Source organism: Prionailurus bengalensis, chromosome A1 (genome assembly GCF_016509475.1).
Source record: "Prionailurus bengalensis isolate Pbe53 chromosome A1, Fcat_Pben_1.1_paternal_pri, whole genome shotgun sequence".
In the NCBI taxonomy this organism is placed as follows: Eukaryota; Metazoa; Chordata; class Mammalia; order Carnivora; family Felidae; genus Prionailurus; species Prionailurus bengalensis.
Genome location: NC_057343.1, coordinates 108994533 through 109015322, shown reverse-complemented (window position 1 = coordinate 109015322; position 20790 = coordinate 108994533). Strand labels below are relative to the sequence as shown.

The window sequence follows — 20790 nt, the reverse complement described above, 5'->3', positions numbered from 1 at the left end:
ATTTCTGTGTTGGTTTTTATATTTCTTTCATTTCTTTTCTGAACTCGACTAGTTTTTTGTTTTGTTTTGTTTTTTTTATCAACTTCTCTTACCATATTTTCTCTAAGCTCTTTATATCACTCCATTAAGCTGTTTACTTTATTCATTTGAAATCATGGCTAGGTCATTGATTTTTATTTGATTGGTGGCAACATTTTTCTTACTTGTGTTCTTTGTTAGTTTTCCTCTAGCAACTATTTGCAGGAGGTTCATGTGGGAGAGGATCCAAGGGCATTATTTCAGGCTAGCAGGAATTGAGCTTGAATGTGAATTGTTTTTACCCTCCCTCCCTTCCTCCCTTCCTCCCTCCCTCCCTCCCTCCCTCCCTCCCTTCCTTCCTTCCTTCCTTCCTTCCTTCCTTCCTTCCTTCCTTCCTTCCTTCCTTCCACTACGTGGAGATGGGCAGCTTTGGGGCTGCTTACCGCTCAGAATTTCTACCTTCTGTCCTGTCTCACTGTTAAAGGTATTAAAGTATTGTGTCATGAAGATATTATCTCACTCTGTGTACTTAACCTGGCATTCCCTGGTAAAGATCACAGTCAAGCCCCCACCTAATTCTGTCATCCTACGGATTCTGTTGTGTTGTCTCCAATAGGATATTTGCTGTTCTTGCCTTTAGGGTGAGGTAGCCACTTCGGAGAACTTCACCAGCTTGCATTGAGATCTTTAACCATGCCCATTCTTTTTCAGCATTTGGCATTCTCCTGTTTAATCTTAACTGTTTATTGGCAACCTTTTAATGTGTTTAGGAGTTACAAATATCTTAGTTTCTGTGAAGATGAAATTTGCATTTCTGTTATTGATCCATAGAGTTTCTTGGGACGATTTCTGAGAGGCAAAGGGAACAAAGATATCTTAACTCCGAACCTTAAAATCAGAAGTCAAGAAAACATTTTAAGTACAGTGGTGTGCGTAAAAGTCAGGTGCCTGGGAATAAAAGAGGGGTTAACTGGTTAGAAAATTGAAGCATTATATATGCACGATTCGTGTGGCAGCCTACCTGCCTGATGGTAGTATAGACATAAAGGGATAGAGAGGAGCAAATGGGCATGTTTTTCAAAGGAGGGCTATCTGAGCTTAAAATCCTGTCAGGAGAAGACATTGAATATGTGGACGCCTTGGGGGACAGGATTAGAACCTAGAGATAGGGAAGTATTTGAATCAGGGACAGGAGAGAACAAAACCTTGGAAAGAAGGCTGCCTCAGCTCTAGAACTTGCCTCAGTTATTATAGCAATTGTGTCCAGCATTACTTAAACCACTTTCACAATAGACAGTGTCTTCATAAAGTTATTTTCTAAATAAAGCAAAGAAAACTTTGTGATATTTGAAGGTTTTTTTTTTTTATATTTAAGTGTCTATTTTATGGAAATACTATGTTTGTCTCAATACATGCAAGCTGTAAAATAAAGGCTACAGTCTACAACTATACGCAAGTAATGTAGTTCTTCTGGTATAAATTTTCCTGATTGTAACATCAGAGAGCCCTTTTATTATTTTTTTTCCCATGGTTTTGGTCTCTTCATTTCAACACATTAGAAATATGTCCCTATTTATTTTATCTTTATTAGAGAAATTTGTTGTATACGCTTTACTGCCCTGAGTCTTCTCCCTTATCCAAGTCCCTTATTAATGTTTTTATTCTCATCTTTGGCAGTGGCTTGAACCTGGCATCTGTAGCACGACTCAGAGGTACTTGGGAAAAATTACCAAGCAAGTATGAGAAACACCTCCAGGATCTACAAGACCTTTTTGATCCATCTAGAAACATGGCAAAATATAGAAATATTCTTAGTAGTCAAAGCATGCAGCCTCCAATTATTCCACTCTTCCCTGTTGTCAAGAAAGATATGACATTTCTACATGAAGGTATTTAAAAGTTACTTGAAAATTAGTGTGTTTAGCTTCAGCAAATTCCACAGAATTGTGATGTATTATATTTTTCAGCCTTTTATATCACAAAAGCTTTACCTAATTAAATGTAGCAAATTTTGGAAATCAAAACCCACATTATTGACAAAAACAAACTTAAGTGTTTTCCCTCTGCATTCAAACTTAAATTTGACTTACACCCACATCAGATTGTTTGTTCATATTTTTTATTTTGTTCACTAATAATTTTCCTTCCAAACTTTTTTTAATTGAATTATTCAACACATTCAATACAGTAAAGTGACCATAACAAGAGAATAACTAAATGAATTACAACAGAGCAAACTCCCATGTAATCAACTCACAGGTCAAAAATAAAATGTTGCTAGCCTTGCAGGAGCCCTATTGATGCCCCTCTCTAATAACTGTCTTCATTCTCTTCCTCAAAAGCAATGACTGTCCTGACTTCTAATACTGTGGTTTAGTTTTATCTGTTGCTGAACTTTATATAAATGGAATCACATAGTGTATTTGTTTTCTTGCATTTTGGTTTGGTTTGGTTTCTGGCTTATTTTAGTCAATATTAGATTTATGAGATTTTCCCATGTTTTTTGAGTGTAGCTGTATTTCATTTTCACAACTAGTATTCCATTACCTGAATGCAATACAGTGGATTTATCCATTCTCCTGATGAGCATTTCATAGTTTTCCACTGTTCACCTATTACGGATAATGCTGCTTTGAATATTAATATTGTTCATAGTGGATTTTATTATGGATGTGATATTCATATAATCAACTTTAGAAAACAGTTTGGCATTGTCTAGCAAAAGTGCAACACTGGCAGTGGTGCTAGAGTTAGTGTTCCTCACCAACACCTGGTAAATTCATTCGTTTATTAGGTTGTTGCTTATTTAATGCATTTTTAAGAATTTCTTATAAATCCTGGGTGTAATACTATTTGCCTTTTGAATCTCTTAAGGTTATCTTTTAATACACCGCACGTTCTTCGTTTTAAAAGACTAGCATATGGATCTTTTAGCATGTTTCACTTCCAGTCTCCCTGAATTAATTTTTGTATATGGTATTTATTCTAGTCTGGTAACTGGCTAACTATACACTGTTTTACTATTTTTCTAGTGTTACCCTAGGCATTATATTCATACTTAATTAGTTGATATTAATTAGGTTAATATTCATTAGTACTTTTCTGTGTATTGGGCAGTGCAAGGAATTTAGAGTACTTGAATTCCATTTACTCACCTACCAGTTTATATGCGCTTGTCATGCCTTTAACTTCTATGTGATCTTATCATTGAGAGAAGTCAGTATTTATCTTTTTCTAGATGATGTTACTGTTTTTATTCCTCTGTTTTCAAAGCTTCCATGTGGTTGGGTTTTTTTTTCTTCCTATAGAATACTATTTATTGTTTATTTAAGTACAAGTCTGCTGGTGATGAAATATCCTAATTTCATTTATCTAAAAATATCTATACTTCATATTCATTTTTAAGGCATAATTTTGGTTCGCAGTGGTCTAAACATTTTAAAAGACCATTTCATTGTGTCCTGGCTTTTATTGTTGATACTGAGAAGTCATTTGTCAGTCTTATTTGCTGTTCCTGTGATTATATTCCGCCCTTCTTCCAATAGCTGCTTTGTAATTGTCTCTTCTCTTGGTCTCTTTTTTTTTTTTTTTTCCCCTGTAGTTTTGCTATGATGTAGCTAGGTGTGGCATTTGCTTGTTTTAGTCCTGATTTGTTTATAAGATACCTTGAAACCTATGTTTTGGTATTTTTCATCAGTTTTGGAAAAATTCTCATTCATTTTGTCTTCAGATTTCTTACCTACCCTCTTCTGACCTCTGTTTTAGGGATTTTGATTTCGCCTGTCTTAGACATGATGACTGCCTCTATTGTCTCATACCCTCTTTTCTCCATTTCTCATCTTTTTGTCTAACCATGCTTCATTCTGGATATTTTCTTCCAACTTACTGTCCAGTTTATCAGTTCTTGAACTATGTGTAATTTACTCTTAAATATATCAGTGAGTTCCTAGCCAGTTACTGTGTTTTGTCAGGTTTACAACTTAAATTTTTTTTATCTCTGTGTTCTCTCCTAAAGTTCTTAGTGTTTTTTTTCTACATCTTTGCACATATCCAGCTTAAAGTCTTTGTCTAATAACTCCATCCTTTGTGGGTCCTTTTCTGTTGTCTTTGTCTCCTGTTTTCATTTGTCATCTCTTCTCCTGACGTTTCTAGTTACTTCTGATCAAATGGATGTTGTGTATAAAAGATTACAGAAATGATTTGAGGTTTCAGATGATGTTCCATTCCTCCAGAAAGAAATAAAACTTGCTTTTGCCAGGCAGCTAGGTAAGCTAGCAGTCCAAGATCACCTTAATCCATTTTTACATTTTTAAGATATTTTAACACTAAACTTTTATTTTGGTCACAACTAGTTCATCGTAGTCCCAGGATAGCCCTTCAGGATCCCAACCCAAAGCACTGGAGGTTTACCAGGACCTAAGGTGTTTTCCTCTAACCTAAGAAGTCAGGGTGTCACTGCTTAGTTTTTTAAGCTCATCATCCCCTTTTCTGAATCAGTAGATGCCTCTAGGGTCAGGCCCTGGGAAATGGTAAACCTTTCCCAGATCTTTCATTCTTCTTCCAAATCTTCACTTCCTTGATCGCTTTTTATTGCCTTAAAATACTTGTTTTTTCTATTTTTGCTCAAATTTTCTAATTATTCTCAGCAGGAGGGTTGTTCTTAGTCTTAATGCTTCCTCTCTATCACTCCTTTTTCATAAGGAAATACTCTGATAGGCTTCAAATATATTTTTCTGACTTGTTCCCTCAAGACATGTTTATGTGACTTGGAAGTTTTTGTTTTTGTTTTTGTTTTTTTTTAATGTTTATTTATTTTTGAGACAGCATGAGTGAGGGAGGGGCAGAGAGAGAGGGAGACACAGAATCCGAAACAGGCTCTAGGCTCTGAGCTTTCAGTGCAGAGCCCCATGCGGGGCTCGAACCCACGAACAGTGAGATCATGACTTCAGCCGAAGTCAGACGCTCCACCAGCTGAGCCACCCAGGTGCCCCTAGTGACTTGGAAGTATTTTTGTTGATTATTTTGTTACTAGCTCACATGTTGAGACCCTGAACAACTCATATGTTTATTGTATAGATGCTCTTTACCATGAGAAAGCAGACCCCACTCTATGTTTCAGACGCATTAGGTTCTCAGACTTGCCATTAGGAACTTAGAGTTCCACAGAGGCATCTCACAGGCTACCAGAGTAGATAAATGGGGTCACAGAAACTATAAAAGACAGGTGTGAAAAAGAAACACTACTATAGACCATCACATTGCCTTTTAAACATACAGTTTTTACCTTGTAGTCTGAACTTGGTAAGCCATCAAATGGGCTAAGTCTGATCTCCTAGCTATCCTCTTCAAAGAAAAGTAGATCATTTTGAAAGTTGTGTGAATTTTTCCTCAGAGCCCTACTGATTAGAACAAATAAAAGTTATGGAACTTAAGAGCTAGCACAAATGTAAATGCAGATTTCGGAAAGAAAAGATGAATGGCAGACCAGAAAGTGTTTACTCTATGAGCCAGTCACCTTAATTTAACTAATAATTGCCATTTGGGAAAACAGATCTACTCTTACTTAATCCCCCACTAGAACCCTCCCTTTTTAAAAGCAGTCAGAGGTTTTCATGGGATATATTCCATTTGTTAAATGTTGACAATTCATTTAACACTTTTTTTAAGTATTTTATTTTTATTTTTTTTCTTGATTTTGTCTGACCTATGCATTATTTCAAAAGGTATTGTTCAGTTTTCAAACTTTGGGAGATTTTATAATGTTTCTGAATTTATTCATTTATTTTGAGAGGGACAGAGAGAAAGCACAAGCAGGGGAGGGGCAGAGAGAGACAGGGAGAGAGCTGACTCTGTACTGAGAACAGAGAGCGTGATGAGGGGCTCAAACTCACAAACTGTGAGATCATGACCTGAGCCAAAGTGAGACACATAACTGACTGAGCCAGCTAGGCACCCCTTAAAAGATTTTAAACCAAAGAAAACTTACTGGGTTAATTAAGCCCATAGGTCACTCTTTGTGACCTCTGGCTAAAGCCTAAGTTTTCAAGTGCTATACCCTCCTGTCCAAAAGAGCAGATACAGGTACCTGATAGAGTGGGCTGAGCATCTAGACAGTAAGATTTCAGGAGCCACACATTTTATAGATGTGCCTTTAACATCATGAAATTGGTTTAGAAGCTATGTAGCTTATCAACTTCCAGTACTTGTAATCACTCCCATAGGAATAGAATTCCTCCTAGTTAGCTCATTCCCTGGGAGCATAGTTGAACCATATATGCTTTTATCGGTTCAAAACAGAAGTGGCAGTTTCATAAAGACGGTTCTGATTTGTGCCCCCAGAATAACTTGACTTTTCCTACCTTCATATGGGCATTTTAATTTTGAAAATGAAAAAGTTGGTTTTATTCCATAGGGAATGACTCCAAAGTAGATGGTTTAGTGAATTTTGAGAAGCTAAGAATGATTGCCAAGGAAATCCGTCAAGTTGTTCGAATGACTTCTGCTAACATGGACCCAGCTATGATGTTTCGACAGAGGTATGGCATTGAAGTCTGTAGAAGTGTTACAGTGGCATCAAGTGATACAGTAATAATATTTATCATTTATTAGCCATCTCCCATTTGCTGTGCACTGTATGTCAGTCTCCAGTAATCATTTACCACAGCAACCCTTTAAAGGTAGGTGGTATGGGTTTCTTTGTACCTGTGAAAAAGGGACGCTCAGAGCATTTAGGTAATATGCCCAGAATTATGTAACTTGCTGAGATTTGAGCCCTGGTTCTGTATTACTTTTTGGAGTACGTGGATAATTCTATCTTGTTATGTTAAATAACTGACTTAAATATTAGTCTGCACATGCCTTTTATTTTTACTAAATGTTTTTAAAGTTCTATTTCTATTAAAATCATACTTTATTTTTTTTAAATATATTAGTTTTCTCAAGCCATAGTACTACTGTTTATTTGTATGAAAGTTCTTTAGCAGAATTTAGAAAGTGCAAATGTAAGCATGTTCTATCATTAATAAAAATGGAAAATGTTATTTGTATTCCATATTAACCTGATCTTCTAAGAATGAATGCTTTTTAAAATTCAGTTTTAATGTAATAACAGAGACTTTCTCAAACTCAGTAAAACTTAGAGAAAGTGTGTTGTCAAACCCTTCTCAGTAATTTCTAAAATTTTCAGGGTAAATAGATACTAGGGTTCTAATTTAGGGGACTTACTTTCTTCCAGGCCTATGTGTATAACTTCAGTGTATAAGGCTTTTAAAAATGAAATAGGCACAAAGATAGGCACGGTTCCTCTGGCTAAAAAAAAATACAGTCCAGTAAGGAAACAAAAACACTTGTTTCTTTAAAAATCAAAGGTGGAATTTTTGTAATCAAACAGTATCAGTATGTGTCAGTATAGGTGTTTTCTTCTGTTTTACTTAGATTACTGTTCAGGAGTCTTTGTTTTTGTAAGTAGTTGATTTGATAGTTGGCTCTAGTGTAGAGATCCTCAGAGAACAGACGAAGGGGGCGGTCACTCTTCGCTACCCATCCCGCTCCGCCCTTAGGAATCCAACATGTAAGGAGACATGTTGTTGCTCAGTAGTATGGAAGCAGAAAACAGTAAGAACCAGGGACCAAAGCAAACCTGGAGGAAGGTTTGTTGTTTGTTTGTTTGTTTTTTAAGTTTTTGCCTTTGTTGCTTGTTTCTGTACAGTGGCCCCACTACTGCCTGTTGTCTTACGTGGACCTCCATTTTCTCATATATGTTAGCACTCCTTCCCAAAAACAATGGATTTGTGCCCCTACAGACCAGTAAATAACATACTAAGTACCAGCTATGCTTCAAAAATGAACAAAGGAGGAAATACCTAAGGAGGAATTTAATAAACTTGGCCATTTTCTGGGGCATGACCTGGGCTAAGTAGACTACAAGATAGGGGAAAATAAAACATTCATAATTAGATTGGACAAATTGAATTGGACTGAACTTTTCCTGAATCAGTTTTCTTTTTTAACCAGTACTTAAATGCACTTTTTCTTTAAGCAAGTAGTTATCCATTTTTGTGGTGTATATTATATAGTGTGGAAAAAGTAACCTCTTTCATTCTAACAGTAATCTGACAGAAAACAGTTTGCTGATAGAAAAGCAGAGTCTTGGGCCACCTGCAGCACATGGACTCTGGCGAGGGGCAAAAAATAAAATAAAAAGCAGTCTTTATTCAGTCCATTTGTAGTATAAGGATATGCAGTATCCTATTCTGATGTTATACTTTTACTTAAATTTTAACTTGACGATTTGGTCAAAATTTCTTTTAAAGTACATTGTTGGAGAAATTTCTGCCCTGAGAAATGACATTATCAATCTTTATGTTCCTTGTAACTTCATCTTGTCACTGAAAGGAGTGCTCAAAAATCCTTTCAAAAAAATGTTCAAAAATTCTCTTCCTTAATTTAAGGTTTACGTCCCTTAAAAACTCTAAATTCAAAATTTATAATAAGTATTTTTTTTCTTAAGTTGCTTATTAACATAAGCCTATGGTGTGAATTAGATATTAGAAATATAATTAGCCTTACAGCATATTTTAAAGAATATTGTGGGTTTGTTGGCTTCCGGTACACATCCTAATTCATTTTACCCCCTCTGCATTCCATTAAAGTCATTTTACTGTTAAGCTGCCATTTTTTCTTAGTAAAATTTTTCTGTTCTATTCTGTCTCCATAGTTTCTCTGACTCTCAACTGTTGTCTTTTTTCTGTGCTTTCCTATTCAAACCCATGCGTCAATGTTTGTGGCTCTTGCTTACAGGAAGAAGAGGTGGCGGAGTCTGGGGTAAGTGTAGAGATGAATGCACCTGAACCAGAAGTTGTGCAACTCTTAACACGTACTGCATCCTTTTCGTTAATGCACGCGGATGAACTAGCATGCGTCCTGTTAACCCTGTCAACCTACGCTCCTCACAAATGCCTTTTGCTAACAAGGTGAAAATAGTGATAGAAGTAGCTTTTTTTTCCCATGGACTTTTCCATTGTTGGTGTCCCGTAAGTCCCTTGTAGATTTTAATTTAGTAGGGTCAGTTAAAAGAGGATGATAGTAAATATTTGTTGTATGCTTGTTATGTGCCATATATTGTTCTAAGCACTTTATAAGAATTATTTAATTCTCCATGCACCCTGTGAGATAAATACCGGTATTCTTATGGTGCACGTGGGGAAGATACACTTGTCTCAATTAAAGCTCACTAATGCTAGTTCATACTTAGGTAGTATCACTCCAGAGTCCATGCCATTTTCTTTTTCTCAAATCCCTTATTGTGGGGCAGCCTGCTTGGCTCAGTCATTAGAGCATGCAACTCTTGATCTCTCAGTCATGATTTCAAGCCTTGGGCATGAAGCCTCCTTTAAAAAGTTTGTTCACGTGTCTTATATGTAATTATCTAAATATGTAATTACATAAAAATGAACGAAGTTTGTTTATAAAGCTTATATTTCCATCAGTTTTACAAAAAGAGGCAGCCCTTATCCAAACTATACTATAAAGTCAGTAAATGATTGAAATGGAAGATGATTTTAATTCTTCAGATCTACTAATACCGTGTGACATAAACAATATTCATTGAATTTTATTTTAAATTTGCACCATTTTAAATAAGAGACTCCTTTCTCTCTATTTAAACTGTGATATAGTCAAGGGTGCCTGGACAGCTCAGTGTGTGGAGCATTGGTCTTGGGGTCATAAGTTGAAGCCACACATTGGGGGCAGAATTTACTTTAAAAAAAAAACTGTAATATAATCTGAAACTGCCACCTTTTGCTGTTCAGGTATGTTTGGATCTCTCCTTATACATAGATATCTCTTATTTAGAACCCTAGAATGTTTAGGACCTTATAAATCACCTATGTATCCTTTCATTTTTAGATGAAGAAAGACAGTTTTTGTGAATGAAGGGATTGCATATGAAGGATTTTTGTTATTTTAAGACTAGAGTGAATCATGAAGTCAGATGCTTTAATTACACACAAAAAGGATTTTTTTTTTTTTTTTGTGAGCCACTTACTTGAACTTGAGTCTTGTCTTATTTGTGATCCTGTTTTCTGTTGAATTTTGGTGAACTTGAATTTCCTTCTACATTCTTCCTTCCCTGTGTTTTTCTCATGTGTTTCCTTCCGTATTATACATCTATGTCTTGTTCTTTTCTGGTTCTTTTCACTGAAAATAGAAATTGATTCCTGGCATTACTGTTATGAAGAAAAATACTTGATCACATTCTGGTAGGAATTTGGGCTGTTGAATGACTTAGGTTAACACATTCATTGTTTGTTCAGTTTTAGGGTTGCATTGTATGATACTTGCAGACAGTAGGCATTTTTGTTATTTCATAGCGTTCTTCTGTTTTGGAACTAGTTTAGAAGGCATTTTATTGTCATTTATTACAATGTTCCTAGAATTTTGTATCCTAGATTTGTGGACTTTTTTTTTTTTTTGTATCAGTAAAGGTAAAATTACTAAAACATTTGTATTAAAATTTGTTCCTAAATGTTGGCACTTGATTTTAATGCATATATTTGAATCTAAGACATCATCGATTGTTGGACACGTATTTTATGTACCACTAAGAAAAAATCACTTAAGTGCCTTCTTACCACTGAAAATGTTTTACTTTATGCTTATTTAAAAGAGCTCTTACGTAAACTTAGATAGGTATTTTTATCACATAACACCCTTTTACATTCATTAAAAGAAAAATGTGAGCACATTAAATTTGTTTATTTAGATCTCTGTCAAACTCACTCATATTTAGAATATGAATCTTCTGAGTTACTAGTTTCTGGGTGTTTTTCTCTGCACGGTATTTTCTTTTGTGCCATCAACTGTATTGGTAATGAAGTATTTCTTAAAACAAGCCATTAAAGAAGTAAAAGCTGCTGGTGCTGGGCTCTTAGCTTGGCTTTGCATATATTTAGAGCTGTCCTCTTTTTGACAGCTGCTCTGAGAATGTTGTTGAACATGTCACATCCACTACCTTCTTAAAATCATTTGGTTACTGGAGATTAAAAGAGTAATTCACTAATGTTGTTGGATTTTCTTCCCAACCATTCTTCAAGTTTTGAAGTTTCTATGTGTACAAGTAGTGACAACCATGTCACAGATTCTGCCTGACCAGCAGCAATCAAAAGTTGCTTTCAAATGTAAGACACATCTTAATTCAAAGATATTAAAATTGTGAAAGAAAAAAATACTGTGACACTTTTACAACTTTTGTTTTGCTTAATTTACAATGAACACATTAGGGTTTTATTGTCGGTTTTAAATAGTATGTGAGCACTGCAGAACAAATTGTTCTTTGTGATCTGTGTATTTAGAATATTTTAGGGTAAATATGAGGCTCGTTTAGATAACCCATAGATAACTTTATTATTTTGGAGTGAGAACTGCATTTAGAATAAAAATCATTTAAGAACTTCGTGTTTCTAGCCTCATTAGAAAGGACAAATAGCATTGCTTTTCCTGTTTTCCACTGGTTCCAGATGTGGCCATTATAGAATGAGGTTTGCCACAAAGAGGTTGGGTGAAGCTATAGTTTGTTTGAACTGTGGTTATTTCTACCCAGCTTGCAATTCATCGCAGAGGCATTGCAAAGAAAGTTCCCAAGTCCCAGATCCTCAGTCCAGAACCACATATTGCCTAACCATTCCAAGTGTGAGTGGGAGATTGAGCTTTCTCTTGTACTTCTGGTCTCTGACTATACAGAATTGAGTATAAATGCCTATTTTTCTTTTCGGTCGTTCTCTTTGAATTTGGCCAAAACACTTAGTGGTAAAATTGGTTAGCTTTCTAAGAGTGGCCTGCTGTAGATAGGAATGGTGATGGCTATGGCATGTACAAAGAAGCAGCACAGATAAGCAAAGCTCCTGTAGAAACTCCCTTGCTCAAGAATCCTGGTATAGAGATCTGGCTAAGGATGGACTTGTTCTGACTCAGACTCTTGCCATATTTTCAGAGTTTGGATGGCCTCCTGGGGGCTGCTGTTTACTTGTCCCAGCTGTGCCATGGATTGCATAGGCACAAACAGATTTCATGGAATTTGTTGCTGGGGCACGGGGTTGGAGGGAGGAGGAAAAATTATTATCTTACTCTTTTGAATTCTGCACTTTGCCGAATCTTAAAACTTAGAACATAGCCATGTGTGCCATATTACTTTGCATTAATGCTCTTCATCTTTTAACTCATTTGCATCAGCATGCAGTAGCATTAACAGAACAAAATTCTTTTAATCTTCAGTCTGCCATGTGTATGTCTCATCTTTACTGTCCCTCATTGTGATATCCATCATCCTACAGGTCATTGAGTCAAGGCAGCACAAACTCTAACATGCTAGATGTTCAAGGAGGTGCTCACAAGAAAAGGGCACGCCGCAGCTCTCTGCTCAACGCCAAGAAGCTATATGAGGATGCCCAAATGGCAAGAAAAGTGAAGCAGTATCTTTCCAGTCTGGATGTAGACACAGATGAGGAAAAGTTTCAGATGATGTCATTGCAGTGGGAGCCTGCCTATGGTACCTGTAGGTACAAGTTTTCACTTAATGTGATGTTAAATAGTACAACAAAATAGACATTATATCTTTACAGTTAAGCTTAAGTCCAGTGAAAATTAACTTTCTCTCAAAAAGGTTTCTGACATCCCAAGCGTCAAATGATCTCTTATCTGGATACTGAATTCCATCCGTTCCTAATTGCCATGTGTAGGAAACTGAGGGTTGAAGAATTCTTTAAAAAGCATTAGAGGGGAGGCTGGGTGGCTCAGTCAGTTAAGCATCTGACTTCAGCTGAGGTCATGATCTCATCATAGTTTGTGAGTTCAAGCCTTGCGTCAGGCTCTGCCCTAACAGCTTGGAGCTTGGAGCCTGCTTCAGATTCTGTCTCCCTTTCTCTCTGCCCCTTCCCTACTTGTGTTCTCTCTTTCTCTCTCAAAAATAAATAAATAAACATTTTTTAAAAAATTATTAGAAAGTTGGGGCCCCTAGGTAGCTTGTTTGGTTGAATGTCCAACTTTGGATCCTCTGTCTCCTTCTCTCTGCCCGTCCCCTTCTTGTTCACGCATGTGCTCGCGTGCACACACACACACACACACACACACACTCTCTCTGCCTCTCACAGAAATAAATAAACGTTTAAAAAAATCATTAGAAAGTCTTCTTATAAAAACTGGAACATTATAGAGGAGCCCTTCAGTTTGAGGACGTTTTTATCTTCATCCCTAAATACAGAGTAAAACTAAGTGAACTTTTATCTTCGTTAAATTTCATAGATATTTGCCAACTAGGAAATGGAAGAAATTTAATTGAAAGCCTTATAAACAATAGGTGTTAGTAAGGTGAACTAAGAAAAGTGAGGCACATTCTCATATTGTTAAAATACTGGAATTATGTGGGGGAAAAAGGAGAGCCTATTCTCAAAATTTTTTAATTACACATAGGCTTCCCCCACCATTTGTAAGTAGAACATTCCTATGAAACATTTTGTAGGCCAAAATGACATAAAGGGAAGAAGCAGTTACCATTAATTTCTATGGAAAAAAATTTGAGTGTTCCCAGATCCAAAAAAATAACCTCTGTTAGGCTTTTCTGATACTTTAGGACACGTCTTACTAACAGATGCACAGAATAAATCTAGATAGAGCACACAGGCTCACAGACACAATTTAAAGTTACGGCAGTTTAGGGGCGCCTGGGTGGCTCAGTTGGTTAGGCGTCCGACTTCAGCTAAGGTCATGATCTCACAGTTGGTAAGTTCAAGCCCTGCGTCACGCTCTGTGCTGACAGCTCAGAGCCTGGAGCCCGCTTCAGATTCTGTGTCTCCCTCTCTCTCTGACCCTCCCCCACTCAAACTGTCTCTGTCTGTCTCTCTCTCTCAAGAATAAATAAACATTAAAAAAAATTTTTTTTTTTAAAGTAGCAGTTTGATACTGAGGTGCTGAGTGTAGTTTCTGGGAAAGTAGCTTGTTGGTTCTCTTCTCACTGCTTCTTACATTGCCTCTGTAAGCAAGAATCCTCTTTGAATTTATTTGGGCTATTTGGGCTAATTTCTAATGTAGGTATTTCGTAAAAGCAAAATGGAGTAATACAACTTGTGAAAGCCGAGAATACCCATATGAACAACATAGGGTATATGTGTCTGGGTCAAGGAAATCATGAGTTGTAAAAGCAGAAATCATAAATGGTAAATTACACTATATTGTAACAATCAAAAAAGATTAAGTTGTAAGTGGCTGTTATTTTACACATATATATGATTAAATGTTATGCCAATAAAAATTCCAATAGGATACTTAGAACTTGATAAACTGCTGATAGAATAAGATTGGAGAAGGAAACTGGTATGATCCGATTTTCATGTTGGAAGAGGCACTCTGCTGTTCTGTTGAGAGTGGCTTGAAGTCATAGACTAGAATTGATCCAATCAGGGAAGTATTTCAGTAGTGTAGATGAGAGGATGTAAACTTGGCTGTCACTGTTATGGTGGAAAGGGGACCATTTAAGTTAATGGGTTCAGAATGTATGGAGGAAGCAACTTAATTCTACAGACATTTTAGAAGTCATGTTTTATAATACATGAAATTATTTTTAGGAAGATTAATCTGTTGTATTTTTTCTGTTAAAAATAGAAGGTTTTAATGCAGTCATTATTGTCACTAGTGATAACCTTGCCTAAAAAAGTACACAGTTACATAATTCTTACTCTGTTCTATTAGTGACTAAGAATTTCAATGAGAAAAGATCGGCCAAGTCATCAGAAATGTCTCCAGTGCCTATGAGATCAGCGGGCCAAACAGCTAAAGCACATTTGCATCAGCCTCACAGAGCGAGCCAGGCACTCCAAGTGCCAGCTGTTAATTTGCACCCCATCAGGAAGAAGGGACAAGCAAAAGACCCCGCCACATTATGTGAGTATTCACAATTATTGCATTGATTTAATTAAAATTTCCAGGGGAGTTAGAATGAAAAATAATTACAAATATAAATGCTCAGAAGATCAGCTAGTATAGTTCATATAATTGTCATTCATGAATTGAAAGATGTTTGTTTGCCTCTAGGTATTTGATAACAGCATAAATATCTTAAATGCTGATAATTAGAATTCCTGTAGTCCTAGCAACAGAAAACTTAGAGCAATATGCCTAGGTACCAAGCATTTGCTGCTTTCAGAGGTGCATTTGAACACTTACCTAACGCACCTGCAACCTATGAGAATGAGGTTGCTTATTCTAAAAATGTATATTGTTTTTACATTCACGATCACTTCTCAAAAACCTAGTGAGGAGACGAGAGAAGATTGTAAGGTTTATAAAGTATAGACCATGCTTTATCCCTCCTCTGCTAGGCCATGTAGAAAAGAAGCTACATTTAGTTTGGTTCCTAACATTAGCGCTTAACCCATGCATTATACATTTAGGACATATTTAGTAGAACTTTGTGAATTTTATTTGATTTTGTTTTGAGATCCAAAGTTGAATAAGAAGTGCCCCCCACTCCTTGCCTTTGCCAGGTTTCCATTTTGGTACTATAGACCCACAAACCGGTAACAAATATAATATGTTTGCTTTTATGCCTAGAGTATGTTCAGAGCATATAAAAAAACAAAAAATGGGAAGTTTCTGGAGCACACAGAGCTAAGTATAAAGTGGAACTTCAGAGCAGGCTTTGTGGAGATAACACCTAAGCAGAGTTTTAAGGCTTGGTCAAGAGGGAGGTAATGAGGCAAAGACTGCAGAGAAATTGCTTCAAGCAAAGGAAAAGCATGGTATCTGCAAGGAGCTACTGGCAGTTTGCTGCCTCTGAGTGTAGAGCTGCAGAAAGAGTGCTGAGAGACAATAATAATTAAAGCTACCACCTACAGAGTACCGCCTGAGTGCCAGACACAGTTCTGAGTGCTTTATGCTTTACTAAGCTCGTTACGTTCATTTAATCTTCATAATAACCCTATAAGATAGGCAATACTCTTGTTTTAGAGAGTAAACAAAGAAGGTCTCAGTAACTTACACACTGCCAGTGTGTGATGGAGGTGGGAGTTGATCGCAGGCTAACTGGCTTTAAAGTCCTTTTTTTCAACCATCATATTAAACAGCCTCCCAGGATGACAAGAAGTGAAGTCCTAAGCATGCTGAAATTTTAATATGGCATGCCAAAGGACAGTTGTCCGTGGGTAGCTGTTGCAGACATTTGAGCAGGGGAAGGTTATGGTCCACTTTATATTTGGAGAAGAACTAGAGTGGGGAGGGCAGTGAGACTGCAGATAGACAGTCCAAAAGGAGGGCTGATAGAACAATTCACTGGATGTTGCTCAGAGCCCGAACTAGTTTGATGGTTGGGGAGATGAGGAAATAATTGGGTACAAAATTGATGAAATCAGTCAATATGCTGGTCAAGTGAGAAATAGGAGAGGTGTAGGTCTGGCTTCTTACTCGGATGTCATCACCCAAGAGGCAGTATTAACTCTAAGTAGCCCTCTTTTTGCTTGTTGTAATATGGCTGTTATTTATGTGATAAATGTATTCATATTAAAAAAGCACTTAATTAAGAGTAGTGTGAGTATACCGTGATTTAAATTTTAAATTTCTGCATTGTTAAAAAGGGCCGCTTGTTACTATGACAAATGCCCATCAAAGTTGGGCTTACTTTACTGATTACAATAGTGTCGATAGCTCTTTGACTTTTCTTAGAGAAGATCTGTAATATAAAAATGTCAGTATCGTGAAACCATTGCTAAGTTTGACCTATGCTAAACAGGAACGTCTATTCAACAAGAGTAAAGATAGAACTTTGCAGCATGTTTCCAGTGGGCTCCATACTATTTTTCTATAAATTCATGATTCTTTCTGTTGTCTACTTTTCTCCTATAGTGTGAATTTAGTCCTATTGAAAAGGGCTGGACTGGCAGCCCGGCAGCCTCTTCCATATGCCCACAGGTAGTGACAGTGCCAGCATCCCTACACTGCCCTGGCCACGTGCCTCACCCTGACTTGGAGAGGCCACCTCTAGAGGGGAGAGAAGAGTTGGAATCCATACCTTCCCTATTAAGACTTCCGACAAATGTGTTAATTGTGGGGGCTGGGACACTATACTCAAACCATTAAATCGGTTTCCCTTACGCCACAAAACAGACAACAAAGAACTGTTATAATGTGGTTTGTGCTGACTAGCTGAATTGGAACCAGTAACCTAGAGGTGAGAATCTCTGTATGCTATTACCCAGTCATTTAGTCCCTGTTTGTCATTTACACATTTCAGTTGACTACACTAGCCATTTTGCATCATGGCTTTAGTTACGTAGCGTATTAGGCACCTTACAGATATTTTCATTGTGAAGTGATGCTTACTTGCTTCTTGGGTTTTATTTTCAGGTACAAATTTACCTCAGAAAGTTTTAGGGACAACTGAAGAAATAATTGGTAAGAAACATCCAGAAGATACGATCTCTGTGGCATCATCCTTACATTCTAGTCCTCCTGCATCTCCTCAAGGCTCTCCTCGCAAAGGTAAGACGTAACAGTTTAAGCTAGTTGTTCTTACACCAAGCAACACTTTGTGACACGTAATTTGCTTTTTCCATCTCTAGTGATAATAGAAAGTGAAGAAACATGTACCTCCTGATACTTTTTGAACTTTCATGTTTTAGTTTGAATTATTCAGATGCTCTCCAGGTGTTGTGCCTTATATATGCAAGGACTTCTGTATTCAGAGTGGACATGCATAGATAAGAATGAAGGCAGAAGTCACAGTCACTTCATTCTTTGCAGATTCTTGGTGGTGTTATTCAAATTTCCAATTTTTTAAACATTTCTGTGGAGTATTTTAAAATACGAATTTTTTTTTTTTTAATTTTTTTTTTCAACGTTTATTTACTTTTGGGACAGAGAGAGACAGAGCATGAACGGGGGAGGGGCAGAGAGAGAGGGAGACACAGAATCGGAAACAGGCTCCAGGCTCTGAGCCATCAGCCCAGAGCCTGACGCGGGGCTCGAACTCACGGACCGCGAGATCGTGACCTGGCTGAAGTCAGACGCTTAACCGACTGCGCCACCCAGGCGCCCCTTAAAATACGAATTTCTACAATAAATTGGTTTTAACCAGCTACAAAATTCGGGGGAAAAAGGCATATTTAGGTTGATATGTTCCTTTTTTTAGTAATGGAATATTATTACCTTTTTAGTAATAAGATTTAAAATAACTTATAGCCCTGTGGATTTTACATCACACTTAAAGAGAACCTCTTGATGTAAAATGCCTGAAATCGGTCTTGTTCATTGACCTACATTTTCGTAATTCACAGTGAAGCTTTTTTTGTCTTGAGTAGACTGGGTAGTGTGTATGCAAATGCAATTTCACGTTAGCTGCATGTGTAGTATTTTAAATGGTGTGTGTATTTCTTACACTGGATGCTCCACACTCTTTTTGTATTTTGGTTAAAAAGTCTCCTTAGTTCTGGCATCATCTTCCTGGATGTAAAAGAATCACATGTTTAAATAATCACAGTACAAGAGGGCACATGGGGTTGGGGAAGAAAACCTTATGAATTCTAGCAGGAATGAAAAGCTTCCAGAGCTTTCCCCCGCTCCCATGTTCTAAGTTTGATCCTTTTGCGAGCTCTTTTTTTATTATTTGCCATATTTGTGGCAGCGATATGGTAAGTGATGTCAGACCAGAGCTTGAATTCTAACTCTGTTCCCCACTATAGCTACATTACTAAGCCCAGGTAATTTATAAGCTGAACAAAGACCAGCTATTTTAGGGACCTTATACAAGGGTTAAATGAAATAGTATTTATAAAGCCTGATAGACGATAAGTGTTTAGTAAATTGAAGCGTGTCCTCTTTGTCCCTTCTGCCATCCCAGGGTAACTTAGCTTCATTCTAACGTTTCCTGTTCTCCTTCACATAGCTGAGAGAAGCTGGAATTTTCATTCAGATTTTACTCAGAAAAGATTAGTAAAAATTAAACAGGATGTATAAACAATATATATTAACAGGTATGTTTTTAAAACACAGGTCTCTGATCTTGTGGTATGTAGCTCACATGTGATTTTGTGAAGTACAGTCTTGCCTGAACGTTACTTGTGAGAACAAGAATTTCCCCATTGCTCTCATTCTCGACAGAAAATCTACTCTTACCACTAGAATAGAGAGTCTTTGCCACAGTGTCTTTCAGTATGTGGCCAGCAATTGACCTTGACATTCATAGCTTTGGGAGCCTATCATAGGCATGTTGAGAATCTTTGGAAACCTGAGGAGTTTATTATCTTTAAAACTGTTACTAATTGTTTGTACAGTATGTTTTACCAAAACCCCAACCAGTTATTGGATTTCTTTTTGTTTCCATAGACATGGTCTTGCCAGTAGTCTGTAACTGAACAAAAATGTTATTAAACTAAGAGTACAATAGTAGGATCTGTTTCTGGTTCTTGCTAAACTTTGGAATTAGTGTTCTGTTTTTTAACATTCAAGGAAATAAGCCTAGATTCCTATTTTTTATAAGGGGAATTTATATAAGTAAGAACTTTTAAAAAATGACATCAGGCAGCCTTAACCTCTGTCTTCCTCAGTACATAAGGAGGGCAACCTTTCCACCTTGGAGATGAAACAGGATCAGAAATGGTGCTTTATAAATACTTATATTGTCCTTAGTATTTATATGTCCTGTCTGGCTTTTTACCAAGCTTTTTCTTAGTAGAATCTGCCTGAAAATTATAGACATAGTTACTTTTGAGAAATAATTCTGGTTACCTGATACTCTGGTCATATTTTTCCTTATGATTTTACCACCGTGGCTTACTTTCAATAATATTTTATTACCAGCTTGTTCTGATTAAGGTAATTTTTCTCCCATGTTCTGTTTTGCAATGACTGAAGTATTTATGGTATATTGTAGACTTCTGTCCTTTAAGAAATACATTACTAGATTTCAGTTTTTCCAGTATTGTTAAAATGTTTGAATTTTTTTAATAACAAAATACTCTGTAATAGAAACCAAGCTAATTGTGATTAATTGGAAAGAATTAATTGACCGTGACAGGGTTTTTGCATCTCTCCCTCCAGTTGGCAGTATCCTATCTGATCTCAGCATCCTGCTGCGCCTCTCAGGGTCTTCCTCATCCCCTCCCCGTGAGTCCAGCACCAAGATCAGTGGCCAGAGCTGCCCCGGCATAGGCGGGGTTTACTTGCAAAAGAAAATCCTTCAGATTACCAGGAGCACAGCCAAAAGGACAGACAGGACCAAGAAGGCCACTGAGGAGGATAGAGACAGGACAAGTTGTGAGAACACAGCCAGAAAAAGAGTGACGTCCCCGTTTAGAAGATTTAGGGAAAGAACTCTTTCAAGGGAGAGACTAGCCAACAGCAAAAAAGAGGACGCAGATCACAATCAAGCTACACAAAGCTGTGAGAAAGTGAAGGATGTTGGAAGCAACATCAAAGATGAGAAAGGGAAAGACATCTTCAGTTCAAATAGCCGAGGCAACAGTAACACTTTAAACTGCTTCTATACGCGATTCAAGTCTAAAAGGAGAAAGACAATCTGATGGAGTTCCTTACTTAATTTTAGTGTGGAATTTGTTTTCATTTATTAATGTAAATGTAGCTTAAGTTATTTATTGAACAAATTTTAGTCAGAAAACTTAGTGTATAATATGATTGATATAGGCATTTTATGATTAGTGTTAAAGGTACTCTAGCAACAAAGTCATATTTATATAAAGTGCCTTATTTGTACATGTTATTTTCCTAATG

The 20790-nt window shown here is 36.9% G+C and overlaps 1 protein-coding gene across 1 annotated transcript in view; it reads left to right on the top strand.

Moving 5' to 3' along the window:
* RAPGEF6 (Rap guanine nucleotide exchange factor 6) overlaps positions 1-20790 on the top strand; it is a 192503-nt gene that overhangs the window by 160902 nt on the left and 10811 nt on the right. Inside the window, 6 exon segments of the mRNA XM_043587048.1 lie at positions 1696-1907; positions 6431-6554; positions 8818-8841; positions 12351-12571; positions 14761-14952; positions 17410-17544. Coding sequence (XP_043442983.1) covers positions 1696-1907; positions 6431-6554; positions 8818-8841; positions 12351-12571; positions 14761-14952; positions 17410-17544 — 908 coding nt within the window.